The sequence below is a fragment of the Gobius niger genome, assembly GCF_951799975.1.
Source record: "Gobius niger genome assembly, chromosome: 5".
In the NCBI taxonomy this organism is placed as follows: domain Eukaryota; kingdom Metazoa; phylum Chordata; class Actinopteri; order Gobiiformes; family Gobiidae; genus Gobius; species Gobius niger.
This window is the reverse complement of record NC_136856.1, coordinates 12,353,434-12,373,142: the sequence shown is the minus strand read 5'-3', so window position 1 is coordinate 12,373,142 and position 19,709 is coordinate 12,353,434. Positions and strand designations below refer to the sequence as shown.

The 19,709-nt window shown below is 43.5% G+C and overlaps 1 protein-coding gene across 3 annotated transcripts in view; it reads right to left on the bottom strand.

Annotated features, from left to right (window-relative positions):
- LOC306963014 (transcription factor COE1-like) overlaps positions 1-13,280 on the bottom strand; it is a 33,948-nt gene extending 20,668 nt beyond the window's left edge. For 2 of the 3 annotated variants that reach the window (XM_079556444.1, XM_079556445.1), the window contains exons 1-4: positions 13,177-13,280; positions 12,440-12,581; positions 9,137-9,267; positions 6,358-6,484 (exon numbers count right to left, since the gene is read on the bottom strand). In XM_079556444.1, coding sequence (XP_079412570.1) covers positions 6,358-6,484; positions 9,137-9,267; positions 12,440-12,581; positions 13,177-13,191 — 415 coding nt within the window. In that variant the 5' untranslated portion in view covers positions 13,192-13,280. The remainder of the gene's footprint in view (positions 1-6,357; positions 6,485-9,136; positions 9,268-12,439; positions 12,582-13,176) is intronic. The other variant, XM_079556446.1, reaches the window with a different exon arrangement.
- Positions 13,281-19,709: the final 6,429 nt, after the last annotated feature.

Here is a 19,709-nt window from a genome sequence, read left to right as displayed (position 1 = left end):
AGTGCTCAGGTCCAGGCAGAGACAGTGAGAGGTGTCAGCTCCTCTCAGCTGGTTTAAATTCTGTTCCTGACTTTTGTCTTTCCTCCCTACGTGGCTCCTCACTGCCTCTGAGTGATGTTTCCTGCTCACCTAATCTGCACTTGGCGCTGAAAAACTCCTCCTAATGTTAGTGCGTGTGTGAGAGCGACTGCGCGAGGAGCCGGGCCTTAATGTGAGCCAGCACAGCCTTTTAATATCAGCAGCAGCAGCGGAGGAAGCTTTAGGCAGACATGCTGCATACTGAGGAGGGGGGATTGGCTTTTGAACGACACGGACGATTCATCAACTCCCCCCAATCTGCGGCCAGTACCCAGTGTGACACGCACATGCACATAGGGCCACGCAGGATTATCACTCTGCATTGCATGGAGAAAAGAAAAGGCTGCACTTCACTGATGAATGCTTTACCAGTTCAGTGCAAGGTGATACACAACCAAACATGAGCATGCGTTTGTAGAAGAGCCGGGGAGTGGGTAATGAGCAGAAGAGGCGCATTAGGACAGCAAAGAGCACTTGGCCCAGAGCTGGTAAGGCAGAGGGCACGGAGCGGGACACAAGGGGGATGAAAAGACACTGGAAGAAAAACATAGTCTTACTCTTATCAGTGGAGAGCTTAATTGCCTTTGATGAGACTAATTGGGGCTTTGTGAAGTCTAATGGCGAAGGAGTCCTCAGAGACGGCAGAGGACATTACTGTAAAAGCTTCTCCACAGCTCAAAGTCCCACTTGTCTCCTCTGTCCTGACTGACAGAAATTCGCACTCACATGCACAATCAGAAACCTATACTGGAGATGGAAGTCTTGATTTGCATGTATTTAGTAGAACCAATAACCGATAGAAATGTATGGATTTGATAACACACTGCTGCTAATGAAACAAATGAAGTGCTTGAAATAATGGTCTCTATCCAGCACCACAGTGTTTTGTAGCAAACATCCCCGTAGCACAAGAAGGCTGAAGAGTGAAGGGCAGGTGGTGCGCCAGGTGAAGGTGGGTCATGATGATTCTCACACTTTGAAATGTAGGTCCCCAGAAGAAAGTTTGCTCAACAGTGCGTTGGAGTGCGGGCGAGCGGTTTGCAGTACTGCAGCGGTAGCAGCAGTATTGGGTATGTGTTGACTTAATTAGGTCTGTGAGCTGCTCGCTTTCCTCTCCTCAGCAGAAGTTGATTAGCAATGCCAGCTGTCCCCAATGTAATTCAGTGTGCGCATGTGTGTGGCTGCCGTGTGCGTGGCATATATGAGTTTATGCATGTTTGTGAGTGTTTGTGTGTGTAGACGCCATCGCTGCCAGCTGCCACACTGTGCTGCCAATCCTCCATGATTAGTACCCACTGGCAACTGGGCGCAAACTGGTGCCAAACAGACCCAGGAGGGCAACATAGCCCATGGTAATCCACCGCTCATCTCTTCTAGCACTTTCCTTTCTCCCCTACCTTTTTTAGATCTACATTTGAATCGACTTTACTTTCTGCTCAAAAGGCTTTGTGCCGAGTTGTTGTCTACAGAGGTGGAGAAGGACTCTAAAGGAGTGAAGTGAAAGGACCAAGCCAACTCGATACTGGCTCAAAGTACCAAAATAAAGTTAGCAGAACACTCCCGCCTGCATGCCACGCACCACTATCACCACTACTGCTATAACTATACTTCCACTACTGCAATACCAACAGTTGCTACTTAAAATTGTGGACAACTTTTGCAGCTTTTAAGGTATATCCTTTTATTATGGTGTTACAATGCAACATCACTTTGTTAATTCCATTAGTGCTAATAAAACTAGCTCATTTACTTCATTTTGTGTATCTACTAGGGCTGAACAGTATATCACCAAACTAATGTTACCGCAATATTAGAGGACACAATATCCATGTTGCAAGAAGCCACACCATTGAAAATACATTCATACTTTTTTTTGCAAACAAAACCTAAACAAATTCAGTTTTGGTCAAGATGTCCTTCATTTAATCTTACTTTAGCATTGCTTATAGTGTTTTTAAGTCTTGTTCTGAAACAATTTGCTTAAAAAACAAATTGCCTTTGAAGATAATGGAACATTCTGCTTGGAAAATATCGCATTGATATCGTTACTGCAATATTCAAAAAGTCCTACTATCCACCGTTACTTCCAAAACACAGAGATTTGGGTTCGTTTGTGCCTTTATGAAGCACAGTGAACACACGGACGATAAGAGAGCAGTGGGAGCGCTACAAATAGGCAGCGAGAGAGTCCCGGGCAGTGGCTGAAGTGAGCTGTGTGAAGAGTCAAAGTGGGATCCATGCCTGGACACGGTTGACTGTGTCGCCGTGAAGGTGCCAGCGCTCGGCAACAGCGGCGCATGGAGTGTGTCCCAGTGACTGACCTCTCTCTCTCTCTCTCTCTCTCTCTACCTCGCTCACCTGTTGAGACTCTCCCATCTGCCTCGCAAAAGCCAAAAGGCACGGAGGAAAGAGGAATGAATTTACTGAAGGAAGCAAGTTTTGAATAAGTGGATGTGACAAGGTGAAAGAGAGAAGGACTGGAGAGGGATGTGGAAGGGGGGGTTTATGCATACGGTTCCCACATGTCTGGCACATTAGAAGGCTGCGCACACATTTATATACACGGCTCTATGGCTTTGGCATAGTGCGGGGTGTTGGGCAGCTCTGGCACGGCAGCGGCAGCCTACCCATCTGCCCGCTGTCGTATAATGTTGTTACATGTCATGTGTATGTGAAGACTGTTCTTTTCAGGGCAGTAAAATATATGGTAGTGTCCAATGCTAGTCCGATGGTAAGGCTGATGTGTGTAGGCTACTGTAGGTTGTGTCTATTTGCACCTTATTCAGCTGCCAATGCTTATGTGCCATATCCACATAGTCTTTCAAAATAATGCTGCACAAAATGAGAAATAAAATGCAATATAAAACTGTCTTTCACTAACAATGTAAACAACTTCATTCCTGTCTCAATCCTTAATAAATAGCATGGGTAGCATCAGAAAGAGCGTACCCAGGGCGTGCTGGGACCTCATTTCGGCCCAAGAGTTTTATCATTTAAACCGGCCCATGCATCCCGAAATGTTAGCTCACCTCGTAGGGCCTGTCATGATAACAAATTTGAAGTTCGATATATTGAGGCAGGAAAGTATCGCAATAAACAACATTATTGACTCTAATGATACTAGATACTGTCAACTCTCAGGCATAAAAATGACAGTAACCCTTTGTTCTAAAAGTGCATCATCATATGAAAATGATATAAAAATGTTAAAATTATGTATTTTCCTCCCCCCACATGTTCCAGCCATGTCCTAATGTGTAGAATGAGCCCAGACCTGCCTCTAAAATCCTGCACTGTCACTCAAAAGGTTGTTACTTCGGGTCTGAAGTGCCGTCATGCACGAGCTTAATATAGAAGGTGCAGTTAGACATATGGCCTGAGGTGGCAGTAGTGAGTATAAAATGGCCAACTTGCATCTAGCCCTTTTAAAAATCAAAGTTTTACAAAGAAAAAATGCTAATAAATGTATAGACGATAAATTTCGAGCCCAAAATGTATCGTTTATCTGTTATTTATTGAATGATATGTCGATATAGTAATTATAGTGACAGCCCTACATTAGCGTTGATAACTCTTTTTGTTTTTGGCCTCCCGTGCCTTTTTTCTGTCCACTTATTTACTCCGTACAGGTGTTAAACTTAGCACTGCTCTGAGTCAGTTTGTGTATGTTGGTGTAACTTTATTCATGTCTAAAACAGCAGTCCAGGCTCCTGCTGAAGCCCAGTTAAAGCCTTTAGACCTGTTACAGCACAACTGTGAGAGTCCATGATTAATTGATTTTTATTTTTTGTGACGGCCCAAAAGTGCTGTGGCCCAAAACTGTAGCCCGACTCTCCCGATTACCCAGCTCCCACCAGTGAACCACATTGGAGAATACTATTTGTATCAAACCTGTCAGTCATATTTCTACACGGCATGTTATCAAAACAAAAGAGCACAGGCTGCACAAACAAAACACTCCACTAAACACAACGCAAAGCCAGTGATGCTATTACTTCTACTATATATGCATGTCGTAGTCAAATAAACATATCAAGCCGTTTTCATTTGACCTGTGCGGCGTGGTAATTGCGATGCATCGACTTGGATTTGCACAGTAATTGGGGCCCGGTACAGAGTTGCAGAAAATGCATGCCGGCAATATGACACAAATGCTCTCTCGATTGTGATTTTGTCAAATGCTGGCAATTGCGGGCGAGGCTTACAGCCCTAAGTCTATCAGCGGTTGAGATTACAGACAGATTTATTGTGATTCGCGGCCTCCCCGGGGACCTGTGGCCTTGCATTGGTTAATCACAGCTTCACATTCGCTCTCTCTGCCACTCTTTTCACTACCACGCGACTGCAACTCCGCGTGCTCTGATGTAACACCACCAGCTATTCGTGCGCCTGTATTTGCATGCGGTGTGAGGAATCTACGAGCCGCCCGGTTTAGGTCTGATTCATAGTTCGACGGGGTTAAATCTCAATAATCCCGCTAATCAAAAGGTTAAGCCTCCCTCGTGACCTTCACCTGCTTCATAAAAAAAAGGGCAAACACTGCTTCGCCGATGATCACTACGGGCTTCTTCGTCTCTTCTGATTTATTGAGTCGTGTTATTGAATTCAAAATTGTTTAGCATGCACATTTGCCACGGAGCAACAGAGCGGAGATATGACAGCAAATAATGTGGTTTCCGAAGATGCTTTTAGCAGATATTGCAAAGACTTAATAAAATAATGTTGGGCGTTTTTATTGCATTGTTTAAATTATTCATTTGTACAGAGAAAATAGTAGGTGACAAACGCAGGGGACTGGAAACTCCTGCCAGAGGCTGCACAGCACACGCGCTTCATTATCTTAGACCGTGTAGACTTTGGATGGTTTTTACTATTTTATTGTTAGATCAAGTCTGAACAAGGCAAAATGACCCTCGTCGAACCCTGAAGCCGTTTTTCCTCTCCTTTGCTTGTCTGTGGAACAGCAATAACTCTAGCCAAACAAAACTTGTACAGAGACATGACGGTTAATTAAAAAGTATTGTTGGAGATTAAAATGCTAATATCTATATAAATAACTTCTTTTGTGGTGAATATACAAAGACTCAATATGTCTCTTAAAGAATTGATAATTTACTTGGCTCCCATACAACATGTAAAGATTATTTTTGTTTTACAAGGTGGTACTGGAAAACATTTGTAATTAGAAACTAAACATTTTGCATAGCTTAAAGTGCATATGACAGGTTTTAGTGCTTTTGAAAATATGACTTATTTAGATGGATCACATCAGTTGCAAGTTCATCAGTTGCATAATTGACTAAAATCATAACAACGCCGCCCAAGAAGTGATGTCCTGTTTCGATCTAGCACGCCAAAATAAAAGTCTCATTGATTAGTTCAGCAGGTTCTTGCAACATTACAAGAATATAATTAAATACACACATTTTAAGTATTTTGTTTGTTAATAGTTAGGCAGAAAGAGAGTTGAACTAATGAATAAGATGGTGTTTTTATTTTTGTGTGCTGGATCAAAACAGGAAGTCACTTCTTGGGCGGCGTTGTTATGATTTGAAGTTATGCACAGAGTCAATTATCATTTTATTTCAGTGAAGCAGCAGTTTGGATGAAGAAATGTTGGGCAGAAACGTGTTTTTTTAAATTAGAATTTTTAAGCTGCTGACAGTAAGTGACATAGATGAAGGTAAAGTTCCATAGCAGTTTGACTCACTCATTTCCCATTGACTTAAAATTGTTTACCTTCTGCTATGTCACTTCCTGTCCGTGTCCAATAAGGAAGTGAAACTTACAACCTTCACAAAAATGGCCAAACTAAAGAATTCTGTGTACAATCTTTAGCAAAATCTTAAAGGGACTATACAGAGTTTAAAAAAGTTAAAATTATGTATTTTCCTCCCCATTGTTCCAGCAATGTCCTAATGTGTAGAATGAGCCTAGACCTGTTCACCACAACTGCCTCTAAAATCCTGCACTGTCACTCAAAAAGGTGTTAATTCGGGTCTGAAGTGCCATCATGCACAAGCTTAATATAGAAGCTGCAGTTACACATAAGACTTGAGGTGGCAGTAGTGAGTATAAAATGACAAACTTGCATCTAGCTCCTTTAAATATAACCGCGTTAACTATGTTTTTGCAAAAAATGTGTCTAATGTATCATATGCACTTTAAATAATTTCCACTTCTATATAAATACCCAAACCTTAACCATTAGTAGCCAGAGAAAGAGAGAGAAAGCAAATGATACATTGTACAAAATGGGATCTTGGTGCACTTCATTACCTGTGTAGATGAATCGCCCAGGTGTGCCTTTGCAGAACTGTTTGGATTTGTAGGACAGCGTGACCTCCACTACCCCCGGGATGTGTCTGGGCGGAGTCTGCACTCGTATGGCGTGGGGAGTGATCAACTACGGGCAGAGAGAAAGAGAGAGAGAGAGGGCACAAAGATTAATGCAACGAAACAGCGGCGCTAAAACATGCACTCAGGGGGACTGCGCGGGCCTTTTGCAGCTTTTGACTCTTCTGCTTTGTATAATCAGCCTGAAAATGATGTGTTAGCGCCGAAGCCCTCAGGTGGCCCGTGTAGCCCGAGGCAATGTCACCAGGAGGCCTAGGATGGTTATCAGTGCTGACATGGAGCTGGTAAGAGGGGTTCAAAAGCAGTTTACGTTTATGAATAAAACACACATATTTTTTGGCTTATTTACGATGACGCACTGAATAATTTGCTTGTCTGTGTTGGCCCGTCCTGATGTCAGCCTGTGTAACAAATATCAAAGCGCCACCGTGGCATAGACAGCACAATCTGGCTTAAACTTTGGGGGATTTTTCTAACTCTGATTTTGCTGCAGTTACACACACAGGAGAAGGAAAGCGAAACTGAAAGACTTCTCCGTGAAAGTTGAGTTGGAGGGCGACTACAACCGATCTATGTCCTTGATCCAGCTCTTTAATGTAAAGAAAGCATTCTTCTTAACTACAAGGCAGTCTGGGAAAGTGTATCTTTATCATTAACTACCACAGACTCTGGACTTTTGTCTCGGGGAGATCTACATTCCCTCTGTTTTTTTTTTATATTTTTGGTGTATTTTTCGCACACAGATACACCTTCCTTTGTTCATAGCTGCTCTCCAAAACCTGTCACATACTTTATGCGGTGGAGTTCTGTACATGCGCAGGTAAGTTGAAGGCTCTTTTGAAGCAAACTATAACAGGCCTAGCACTATAGCACTCAAAGCTAGCGAGCACTCAAAAGCTATCAACACCGCTGCCTTGTGTACACTATATGAGCGCGAGTGTGTACGGCGTGTGTGCTGCTGTAAATGTCCCTTTCATTGCTCACTTAGCCGGGCTTTCATTCTACCATTGTCTGCCCCCGCTCACCTCTCCGCGAGACAATATAGGAGCTTTTTATAGAATTATTCCTTTACTAAAGAGAAAGCTGTTTAGCGCCGCCGCGAGCTGACCTTCAATTTCACACATACACCGAATTTACATTTTAGTCATGTGGCAGATGCTCCAGAAGGGATTGGTATTGTACAGCGCACATTTCATTACCAGCATAATAAAAGACAGGAAGGCAGCAGGACACAGTGAATAAAATAGGAGTTGGCATTGAGGATACTGAGCATATGTTAAGCTGTATAGCACTTCCTCGCCATGATTAGCATTTCATTATTGATTAACACATAAAGTATGAAGAAATAACGCAAGTGCATTATAAGAAATCAAGTTACCAGGGTTTGAAGGAGGTAGAAATCGAAGCGCAAAGTCAGGAAAGGTCCAAGGATCAAGTTCTTTTAAGTTGTTTTTAAAACTTTTCCTTCCAGCAATCTGCAGTTTCCGAGTGAGAGATGGCGAGCTTAACTTTTCGCAGGTGCAATAAACCTCCAGTATATCGCATAAAGCTCATTAGTGTTGAGAGCTGTTGTGTAACGTATGGTGTTACCTTTGGATAATGGTCCATAAAGTGGAATGAAAACTCAACTAAGTGGATTTATAGACGTTACATTTATGGAATGGAGGCTTATTTGTAAAGCGCTTTTCACATGACACAAGTCGCCCAAAGCGCCTCACGTGGTGTAGGGGATTTTTGACCATTTGTAGTTCCTTTTTGTAGTTTTGGTCATTTAGGTTTCAGATGCTATATTCAGTGTACCTGAGAAGAGCAGCACATTTTCGTAATATGTCTCATTGTGATTTTCCTTTGCATGTACAATTTTTACTGAGCATGTTTCATATAATCCAGGATTGTCTATTTGAGACTGAAAGTTGAACTGTGAAACTAATACAGAAAGATATTTTGGGGGTTCCCAAACTTTTCAGGCTGTTACCTTGAAAAAATCAGCAGACCAACAACTATGGAAACCCCACTGTAAAATATAATTAGTATTTATAATAAATGAAGGTGCATAATATTTGTTGTGATTCACTAAAATACGTCTTTCAATCAAATTCAAATTCATTTGGAAACAGCATACTCTCAGCTGTCAAGTTTTTATAATTAATGAGACCCCAAAATGTAGTGCCTGTAGAGGACATTATACTAGCAAAATACTTGCAGTCCATCCTATTTGGTGTTTGCAATCATTCAAGTTGCGATTGGATTAACTGTGTTGCCTTATACCCGAGGTGTGAGGTGTTAGTTCCAGGTTGACTGACGCAGAGACCATTTTTTTGATAATACTCATTACGAGAGCATGGTTGAAATATATATCCATTGCCGTTTCATGCAGCTATTTGTCTTTCTAAATAGTTGAGCCATTGATGTTTTGCGCTGGACAGTGGCTCTGCTGTAGCGGAGGTAAATCCTTAAGAATTACCCATTCAAGACGAGGCCCATCCCTAAACATCTCCATAACTCTTGTGATAGTGTAACTTATCTTATACAAGCTGTCCTGCAAACACTCATTAGCAGAGGCCAATAGGTAACCATTGACCACACTGCCATTTTACGCCTTGGGATGGGATGCGGCTCAATCTACTGTTCGTATATGGCTTGAAATTTATGTCCAACTGATCTATACAATCCTATTAAAAAGACCATTAACGTGACTAACCTCACTCCAGACCAGCATGGTTCCGAAAATGACTTGTAGGCCGTCGAAGAAGTTGTCCCCGATGATGATGACCGTTGCGCCCCCGGTGGTCCAGCCTTCACTGGGGCTGATGGCTTTAATGCTGGGGGTTGCTGCAAAGATCCACAGTCACAATAGATTAGGCCCTTAGTATCCTTATGACAGCCCATAAAGGCTGGTAACATGGACATTTTCTCCTATCACTTTGCACACATACATTAGACACACATCACCTCTTCGCTCTGCTCCCAGGGGTCGGGGCCCGAGTGGGGAATACTAATCAGAGTGATTATACCAACCCCCGTTATTAAACATCACCCCTGCCCCGTGAGCGAGGGCAGTGGCGGTGCGCTTGTTTTACGACACGTGGCGAGGCGTGCGGCCGTGTAAATGTCAGGTGTGCTGAGTGTCTGATCAAAGGCCACGCGACCGGGGAGCACCGCACTGCCAACGGTGGATGTGCCCCCTGAATACGCCGGCTTCATTAAACCAAACACTTAGCTCCCGCTGAGCTGTCTGCCGCCGATCTACTGTATCTGTCCAGTCACGGGCATTAGAGAATGACTTGGGACTATTTGGGAGCTTCAATATTGTGTTCCTATGCACTTTGAGAATATGCATGCCAACAGTTGAGACGAGTTGGAGAATTTGTCTTAACGACTTCATTAAATTTTGATTAAAAGTAGAGCTCGAGACTCCTCTGGACCTTGGTGCTGTACTCCTCGACTCTGACCATTGAGTCACTGGCTTGTGCAAACCTAAGCTCACATTCATTCACAGGGGGATTCAGTCATTTTCTATCTGCAGGTCTGTGAACAAGTTTGAGTGCTTTGGAGGTTACACTACTGACTTTTCCTAAATCTAAATGATCAGCATGTAATATCTTGAACTTTGATGTAATACTTTGTGACTATTTAGGGCTTCTGGAATCCCCTCATGACCACAAAAACGGACTCTTGAGTATGCAATTCCTTTTAATACTTTCTTCCAAAATAAAAAAACTAAAACTTTGTCTGACAAATCTGATAGACTCAACAACAATAACCACACTTCCAACAACCACTTGTCACTGCACCTTTTGACCCTATCTGTTGGCATCATGAGCCCACAGATTACTGCATGTGATTGAGGAAAAGAGCAGCGATGGGAAAATGCGTGTTTATACAAGCTAAATCTCCTTTCCTTAACAGATATGCAGCTTGTCAGACATGCTGTAATTCTGTAAAGCAGCATAATCCACTTTAGACTAGGCTGACTTCCCCCCCCCCCCCCCCCCCACAAGCCTAGCCTTTTGCTCTTTGCCTGACTCCCTGTTCTGTTGATCCTTTCCCAACAAGCTGGAGCGATATTTAGCCCCCGATACACGCCTGCAGAGATCAGCGTTCACCGTGCGGCAATCTGTGGCCGTAATCATGGCCTAAGATGCCTCCTTTTCACAGATATAATGTGTGTGCGTGGATTAACCAGATGGTGGAACGTGAATCCATGTGATAGGATTATACTTTGGGGTGTTCCTCGGTGCCATCTGTTCGGCTCTGCGCGCTGCTCATCTATTAAAGGCACAAAACGGGCACCCAAAGTTGTCTATTCTGCGCTCAAACTCGCATTTTAGGAGACAAGTGAAGCCAGGCGGACACAAAGTTACCATCTCTTTGTAACGTGGGCGCTCTCTGTGGTCCACTTATCTCGGCTGGACCTCTGCTTCTTACCCCTCACCCCGCCCATTCACTCCCCCTCCTCAGCCCACAGCATCAGGAGAATGGAAATCAGAAGGAAATTCCCAAACAAATCCCTCTGTCACAGCCAACATCTGTTAGTTTGATCCAAGTCGACTCAAAGATGACTTATTTCAGTGGCTGCTTATGAGGAAAGGACTTTTATTTCTATGGCGCCATTCCCAGACATGGTCACAAAGCGCTTAAACTTAAACAAAGGTTGAGATATGGTAATTAAGCTGATGGACTGAAAGTGCAAAAATGACAATGATACAATGAATTTAACTTGCACCCAGACATACATGGTGTTAAAAAGGGTACAGTCATTTATAAGGGCTAACAATATAATGTTACATTTCCCGCTAAAGCTGACAAATTGCCTATTGAGTTGTTTGTATGGTCGTTATGAGAGTTCACAGACCTGGTTAATGCCGTTGTAACAACTCTTGACATATGCCGACAGATGGCTTTCACACGGAGTGATTCTTTTCAATGGTGAAAAGTCTTCAAAAAGGCGGCCATAACAGGATCAAGCAGTGTGACTGAAACCTATCTGGTGAGTATGACCAAAAGGGGGCGATGATTTGATTTGTGCCTTCACTAAAGGATATGACTTTGCACACTCACTTGAACATGCAGTCAAAAGCCTCTGCTCTTTTGACCCTCATGCACTTGAGCGAAAGTGTCTATAATAGGAGGATGACACAGTTATAGCAGTCCCAATAATGCCTCAAATATGTCTGTGTGAACCAAATCGCTCGTGGGACGAGTGGACCACTTTACCTCTGGAGAATAACCATTAGAGTGACTTCGCCATAACATTCAATCGTAATGCAATCTACTGCCGACCATGTAAATCCCCGCTTAGTTTTTTTTTTTTTTTGTCATTATCATCCTTGAGGTTGACTCTTCTCAAAGTAAAAAAAAAATATGTTTCTCTTATTCAATGTCTGGGAAATCGAAATGAGAAAATAACTGGATTAGGGAGTTGGGAATCAGTGCAGGCTCCTAAATCATGTGCACATGTCATTATGAAGTATTAAAGGTTTGGTCTGACTGAGCGTGCGGTGCGGGGGTGTATCTCCACTGGTGCATGGGTGTGCTGGGGAACCGCAGGGATGGGGAGTGATGGAGGGCTGCGGGATAAAAGCCGGTCTCCGAGGAAATAAAGAGAGTGTTGGCTTTAAGCAGAACAGACCTCATAAGACACATCGTGCTTATGCCAGCCAGAGTATGGGCCTAGAGGCAGGGACCTGGGGGGGGGTGGGGGGCTGGGGGGTGAGCGAGCCACCAGGGAACGCGCAAAAAGCTACACCACACCACTCCGGCGTCTCTTAGCACAAGTTAGAAACCCTACGAGTGAGGGAAGTGGGAATCTGAGAGGCAGCAGGAGGCAGATAAGGAAGCAAGAGGAGGTTTTAGCGGGATACTCAGGAGACAGGAGAGCCAGACAGAAGGCAAGGGGAAGAGGGGAGGGCACGGCTGATCAGACAAAGAGGAAGAGGCACAGTGAAAAGAGGCTGGTTCAGAGGGTTTGGTTCTTTTATTGTTACGAGGGTTTGGGGTTTACCGTGTTCAAGGTAGGAGGGCGTGCCTTCAGAGGGGTCCAGTCTCCGAGCCCTGCGCCCGTGTTTGGAGTTGTTGTGGACGAACATGTTGTCGGACACGGCCAGGACATGACCCTCCACGCTTACCGTGGTCGACACCACCACCTGAGACAAAAAGAAAGAATATTTTATGACCAAATGTAACAAATAACAAGAGTAAAACTTGAAGTGAGTCATTTAATATTATAGGGTTTCTCTGGTCTGTCACAGCAGCCCAAGTTCAAAGGTTTTGTTGTTTTTGAGTTGATGACTACTTTATTCTCAGCAAGCTTAAACATCCTTATGTGCAAATCTATATGTTTGCTGTTGCTGCTTGGGGTGTGATGACAATTTTATGGGCGTAATGAGACAGGCGGGACTGACGTCTCTTGTTTCATCAGCCTTCTGGCGTAATAGACTGTCATTCTTTGGCCAAATTGAGATTTTGTTTCGATCTCTTCAAGCGCTGTTGCATATGGAGGTATCAATGGCCCTGTCCTCAGCCTATTGGCTTGTAGCAACTAAAAAAAAAAACACATTCTGCCGAGGTCATCTGTGTGAAGATTCACATTTTTTCTTTCCAACTTTCCCTTCCCCCCGAAAACCTTCATATGCTTGAAGGCTAGTGCAGTGTGTAGTACAGTATTTTGTCTCCAGCATGTGCTAAGGGCAGGTAAAAGTAGAAAGAGTGAAGTAAAAAGTGAGAGCTATTTGATGTTACCTGAAAACGCCTCATGTCTCGAGGGTTCCCTGCATTCTTCAGGCAATTTTGGTTACACTTGAGGAAGAACTTGAGGAAGAACCTGTGAGACAGAAGAGAGAGAGAGACGGGAGGTGAGTTAGAGGAAAGTGCAGAGCTACAGTGAAAGGGCAGCTGCCTCTCAGAGCAGGTACAGCACAAACATGTTCAATAAAAGCGGCAAAATAGAATAAATCAAAGACGGTGGCAGACGATCTCCATCCATCAGAGCTGCATGACAAAGGCACTTTCTTTATGTAAAAACGGCTGTGGGTTATTGGGGAACACGCTGGATTGTATATCCATCTCACTGCACTGTCACAGCTCTGCCATAAAGTGTGGCGCGGGGCCGAAGCCTCCCCAGCTGCACCCGAGCGGCGCGAAACAGGGCTCCCGCTGTAGCTACGAAGCGGTGGCGCGCCGTTGCCATTCCTGCCTCTCTCAATCTCAGTGTGAGAGACCACATCAACAGCACCTGCCATGCATTATTAATAGGCTGAGATGGCAAGTATGGCTACCCGCATCAATACTTAATGAGTGGGGGAGGAGGGAGGGCTGGGAGTTAAGGTGCGGGTGGGGTGGGGGGTGGCGGGGGGGCAAGGCTGGGGGGGTTGTGTGCACCGGAGGCCTGAACAGCAAAAAGAGGGACAATTTATTCCCTAGCCCCACCCCAAGGGCTGACAACTTCTTTAACGCAGAACTACTCTCTCCATTCACTCTCTGCGAGACAAACAAACACAAAGAATCAAATGAAGCGAGAAAATAAACACCCTGTGTACAAATAAACAGGATCCCTTAAAAGAGGGAAATAAAACTAGTACATTTCCCTCCCCTTCCTCCTGCTGCTGCTGCTGCCTTTGAGGGAGCTCAAAGAAGTGCTGACAGCTGAAAGTGCTTACAATACAGATCTCCAGCAGCCACTGAGAGAATCACTCCTATGCTCAGCTTTTCTTTCAGATGTCTTATTTTCTCCCCTCTGTTCATTTGTTATGGCTAGGATTCTGCACTGGGCAGCGTGTTTGGAGCCAACTGCCTTAGATATAATCACGCGCACACACCATGTCAAAAGACACACAGTAAGCAGCGTTGCCTTGGACAAATGCTTCATCTGAAAAGGAAGAGAAGGGGGAAAAAAAAGTGGAAAAAAACAACAGAGAAGATGAATGGACAGAGCGGAGTTGTGTCTCATTTCAAGGGCCGGACGACTGCTGCGCGCATTACAAGCATCTGATGTAACACAAGAGCCGGGCATATATATCGGCGACAAGTTAAAACGTGTGACAGCTGGTTAGCACTAGACACTCCTCTTCAAGTAAAAGAGAAACGGCCTCTTATGATGTGAATAATAAAGTGTCTTTCGTCTTGCTATTCTGGTTTCTCTTTTAGCTGCTGTGAGAGGTTAAGAACAATACTTAGAGCTCATTAATAGCAGAGCACATATAGAACAACACTTACAAAGCGTGCATAGGGTTGCACAAGCCCAAATATAGTCATCGCAATATTCGGTTTGCACAGATATAAAAGTAAAATGCGCTCCGTTTGGCCACATTTTGGTTCTAGTTTATTAAGTCTTGTTTTGACACAATGTGAAAGACTTTCATGTTATTGCCACATAACCAACAAACTACCAATCGACTGAACTACTCTGCTTTCCCATTTTTGGATCAGTAACAGTGGAAAATAATCTTTTTGCAGAAGTTGAGACTGACTGAGCTCCAAAACTTTACGTTGACGCAACAGATAGTTAACCAATGTTTCTTCTTTTCAAATCAAAGTCAATAGTTGGAGAAGCTGACTGAGTGGAGTGCGTTTCAGTGGTAGAAGTTGAAAACAGAAACGGGTAGAGCAACGGGGGAATTTGCTGAAAAGACAGACAGACCAAGACTGAGAGTTGGCGAGATCCGATTGGAGCGACTGCCCACCCTCCTGTATATTTTAGCAGCTGTAGGCCAATATCTCAATAATTCATGTAGCAGAGAGAGATGGATTTTTTACAGTGTCGGCTGGACCCCACAGGCTCGGGGGTCCTAACTCTCCCATCTACCGGAGGTCAGGGGAGCAGCCGCGGACTACATTCACTTGTCGAAGCCCGGCGCACCTTCCTTCGATGCACCTTGTGTTTAATTCATCGCAATCGTTCACTGTCTTTTCCAACCGCGCTCCATCTGCACCAGCTCTGAGGGATAATCGCAAATAGGGGAGATGGGAGGGATGGATAAGCGTGCGGGAAAGAGGTACGGTCAGGGGAGTCAGAGGTGACCGAGTGTGTGGGTTAAATATGGAGTTCGGGGCTGGATAGGAGGAGGAAGTTGCGGAGAGGCTGGAAGCTGGAAGTTTCTCTGCAATATATAAAAGAATGTGGCCTGGGTTGAGGCAAACATTATTGATCCTCTAAGGTACTGGTTCTTAAAACTGTGGTGATACTTCCTCAAGTGGATATTGGGGGAATCTGTAGTTTTGGACTATTAGTTAGTGATAATGTCATGTGTCGTTTAGTAAAGCATTTAAAGTGATAGTCTGGAAGTCTACATGCATTACAAATTTTACTAAAAGTTCAAAATCTACCACCTGGTCTTGCATTTTGATGTAAAGTAAGTAATAATATACATACATTATTTCTTGTAAAGTCCCTCCTTCCTGTATCTCTGCAACTAATCAGAGTCTAGTATCCTCCCGTGTTGACCAATGAGACGAGGTTTTCCTGTGAACCAGCCTGTCAGGTCCAATCAGGAGGGAGGGGGAGGGGCTTGATTGTTTGCTTTTGACAATTCTGTTCCTGCTCATTTTGCAAACTAAGAAGGGCTTTCTGGTTAAAGAGGGGAGGGATTTGATTCTTTACTTTCACATTTCACTGTATCTCTCGCCACTTTGCAAACTTACAGACTATCACTTTAAGTTAGGTGTATTTTCTCTTTTAAACTTTTTTTTCCCCCATAAAAATGTATTGGTGCGTATATTGTGTAACTATAATTTCCTATTAGGTCCATTCAATTCTATATATGTATATGGTTGACCCCACTAGTTATATGATATCTGTAAGCTCATATAGTGTATATATGCAATGGAATTTTAACACACACAGTCCTGCGACGGCTGTAGTGGTCTTCTTCTTCTTTTTTTTTTTTTTTTACAGAGATTGCTTCTGTGTGTCCCCCTTCACTCCCCTCGTGCCCATCATCTGATTCATTATTAACCAGATGTAAGGTGTCTGTAGTCAGCCGCACGGAAACTACAAAACTCCTGTCTGCTCTCCACGCTGAGAGCAGGGAGGCACCGGGATGCATTTGCATGAATCAACAGAGTGGGCTGGGACGGGAGGGGAGGGGGGCGAGGGTGTGGGGTGAGCAGAGTGCGTTAATATGCAGGAGCAGAGGCCGATTATCACAGGATTTATGGATAATGTGATGGACAGCTGACCGGTAAATATGGGCACAGGGCTGAACTGTAAATAATGCTCTTATTTGCCTTGTTTCACTAATTAATGTCATGTATATGTATTAATCCACTGGAGAGACACAATATTTTTGAATTTTAGATTTACATAGTAATAATTGCATCACATACAATTACAAAGTCAAACGCATAACAATAAGTGTAGTCATAGTGGCTTGAACCGCTGACTTTAAGGGTGCATAAAGTGACTGATTAAAGCTTTATTAGTAAAAAGTGTTTGTCCCAAATACATTATAGTTGCCCCTTCTTCTTGAATTGCTAAATACAGCAACCCTTGGAGGTACTTTTTTCTCCAATGTGGCATTACCCAAATCTAAAAGCTTCTTGGAAAAAACAAAATCGCGGAAAAAAAAAGGAAAGTGATGAAAACACAACAAATAGCGACAAAAGAGCAACAAAAATGGGACAAAAAAGCAATGAAAAAGTGACAAAAGCAAAACAAAAAAGTGACCAAAAAAACTATGAAAGAGTGGCAATAAATGCGATAAAAAAGCGACAAAAATGTGACAAAAATGCAATAAATAAGCCACAAAAACACAACAAAAAAGTGACAAAAACATATGAAAAAGTGGCAAAAATCTGATGGAAAATGTAACGAAAATGGGTCGAAAACGCTTAAAAAAAAAAAAATGCCCCCAAAAATTCAACAAAACATTTAGATCAGTTTTGTAGGTCTTAGCTTTCAAATGACTGGCCTATAGGCTGTAAGCTGTTAGATTTGGGTAATGCTGAACTGGGGAAAATGCACTCGGTTAATGTGGGGGGTTAGAGGTTAGTTAAATGAGTGATTTATTCATATCTAACATATCCTTTGTGTGTTCATGGTGATAAGATCACATAATGGAAGTATGTACAGGTTAATGTTGCATTAGTAATGGTAGTAATGGTAGTAATAGTAGAGCTTTTCATTGCACAGAGGCCAGTTGATTTCACTGTTACTTCTTTAACTTGAGCATGACACTAGAAAAAAATTAATGAGCTATCTGCAGATAAAAAAGTTCACATTTCCTGAATCATCAGTCACCAGTGCGATTTGTGAAAAGTCGTTTAGTGTGGTATATTTTTGAACGTCACAGCCTGCATATCGTCTCTCTTTGTACTGTCTACTGTTGTTGTTGCTCATAAGCCTCACAGTGCAGCCTTTTAAGGTTCAAAAATATCCTTCAGGAATCGATGGATTGCTTTGAAATATTGCACGCCGAAGCGGAACCCAAACGCCTTAAAACATCATTGGGTTGTTACCGTTATGGTTTTCATCTCCTGTATGGATCCTCCCTTTGATTACGACCCCCTCCATCTTGTTTGTATTCGACTCTCAGGCTGGTTTCAAGCTGTTTTTACAACGCACACTTCTCAGATACAAATATTACCAGAGCAAATTGCTGCACCGGCCGGATTAAATGAAATAAAACCATTTTGCTCTCACGTAATTACCCCCAAATCCTGGAACGGCCGTGGAAGTGAATTTGTGTAAATAACTGCCTGGCCTCTTCAAGCCTCGTGGCATAAATTTGTGAAAGTGTGGGGGGGGGGGGGGAGGCCTAGCAAATAAACACGAGCAGCGGTGGCCATTGTAATTTAATGATCTCACACTTTCATCATATCATAACGGGCCTTATTTGTCACTTTGGAGCAATTAAACACAAAATCACCCTCTGCCCATAAAGAACAAAAACAAGGAAAGCAATTAGAGCAACTTTTAAGTAATCCCTGTAGCATCTAAATATTATTACAGTGGTGATAAAGATTGTCTCAGCGATTAGCTAACAGCAAGAAGGCCTCCGAGGGACAATTCTGTTATATTTTCTAATAATTTTCCTACATTAGCCACAAATGAGGTAAAGAGTAGCTTTCCTTGTCAGATCGCATGCAGATAACTTGGGTGTTGTGCGTAATCTCACTCGATACCTGCAGTTTATTCATCTTTGCAGCCTTTTGTTTTAACTCCTTTGAACCTGATATTCTGTACTTTCCCTCCTCTGGCAGCTCTGTCCTGGACATGCTGCTGTAAAAATGGTTGAGGGTGATGCTATAACTCAGGCCTCTGCTCTGCGCTCCATCCATCCTGCCACAGAGATGATCTCTGAAGAAAAGCACTGTGTCTGCTCCTAATATGCTTCATGAGGTGTGTAATTCACTGTGCTCCGGAGGGGAGCCATTTGTCTCGGGGGTTAACTAAGTGACACAACAGCACTTCCCGGGCCTGTTACCACCGTGGGACATGCCGAACTAATCACGGCAGGTAGAGGAATGGAGGATCTCTCACTCTGCAATTAAGCATTGAGATTTGTTCAGGAAGTCAATGTTAACCCGGTCAGAAGTGTTGTAAATTAAGTGGAGGGATTTGTCAGCAAATACAATGTTTCTTCAGTTTAAAGGAGTGATGAATAGTTGAAGAAACCTGCCGCTTTCACAGTATCACATATCTTCCTGTTTTGTGTATTTTCTTTCCTCCCTGTGCTTCATTTCTCTCAGTCCTCCGCCATGCTCCGCTGACACTTCAGCCCCACTCTGTCTGCCCTGTTTTTTCTGGTGACCTGTCTCTCTGCCCAAAGTATATGTTTAAGGCCGGGAGTGCACGCGCACACACAGGGCACGCACACTAATTTAGGGAGATTTATGAGGAGGGCCTTGCACCAGGAGCCATGCAGGCTGACCCCAGGGGTGTATTGGGGCACCGTGTGGGGGAGGGGCTGTCTCTACAGGGGGGGACATTAATAATCCAGAACCAGGTCTGTCTCTGGGCCTGCCCCGAGCCCCGGACAGCGGGCTGCAGCACACTGCTGTGGCCCACTTTACAGTTTGGACAGATCAATAGAAATATGAGCACAAACACAACCTCACTTCATTCCTTCAGAGTGCCACTCCTTAAAGTAGCTGCGTGCACCTCTATATTGCCTTCATGTCTATCTTAAGTTTCATGATTTATTTAAAAAGAACATCTCAGAGCGTTGAAAAATTCATTTCCATCCTGCTCGGTGCATGGACAGTCCTCTGCTTGTATCTGGCCAGTGTGTGTGCATGTCATGTCATGCTGAAATTGCACCATCGTTAAATATTTC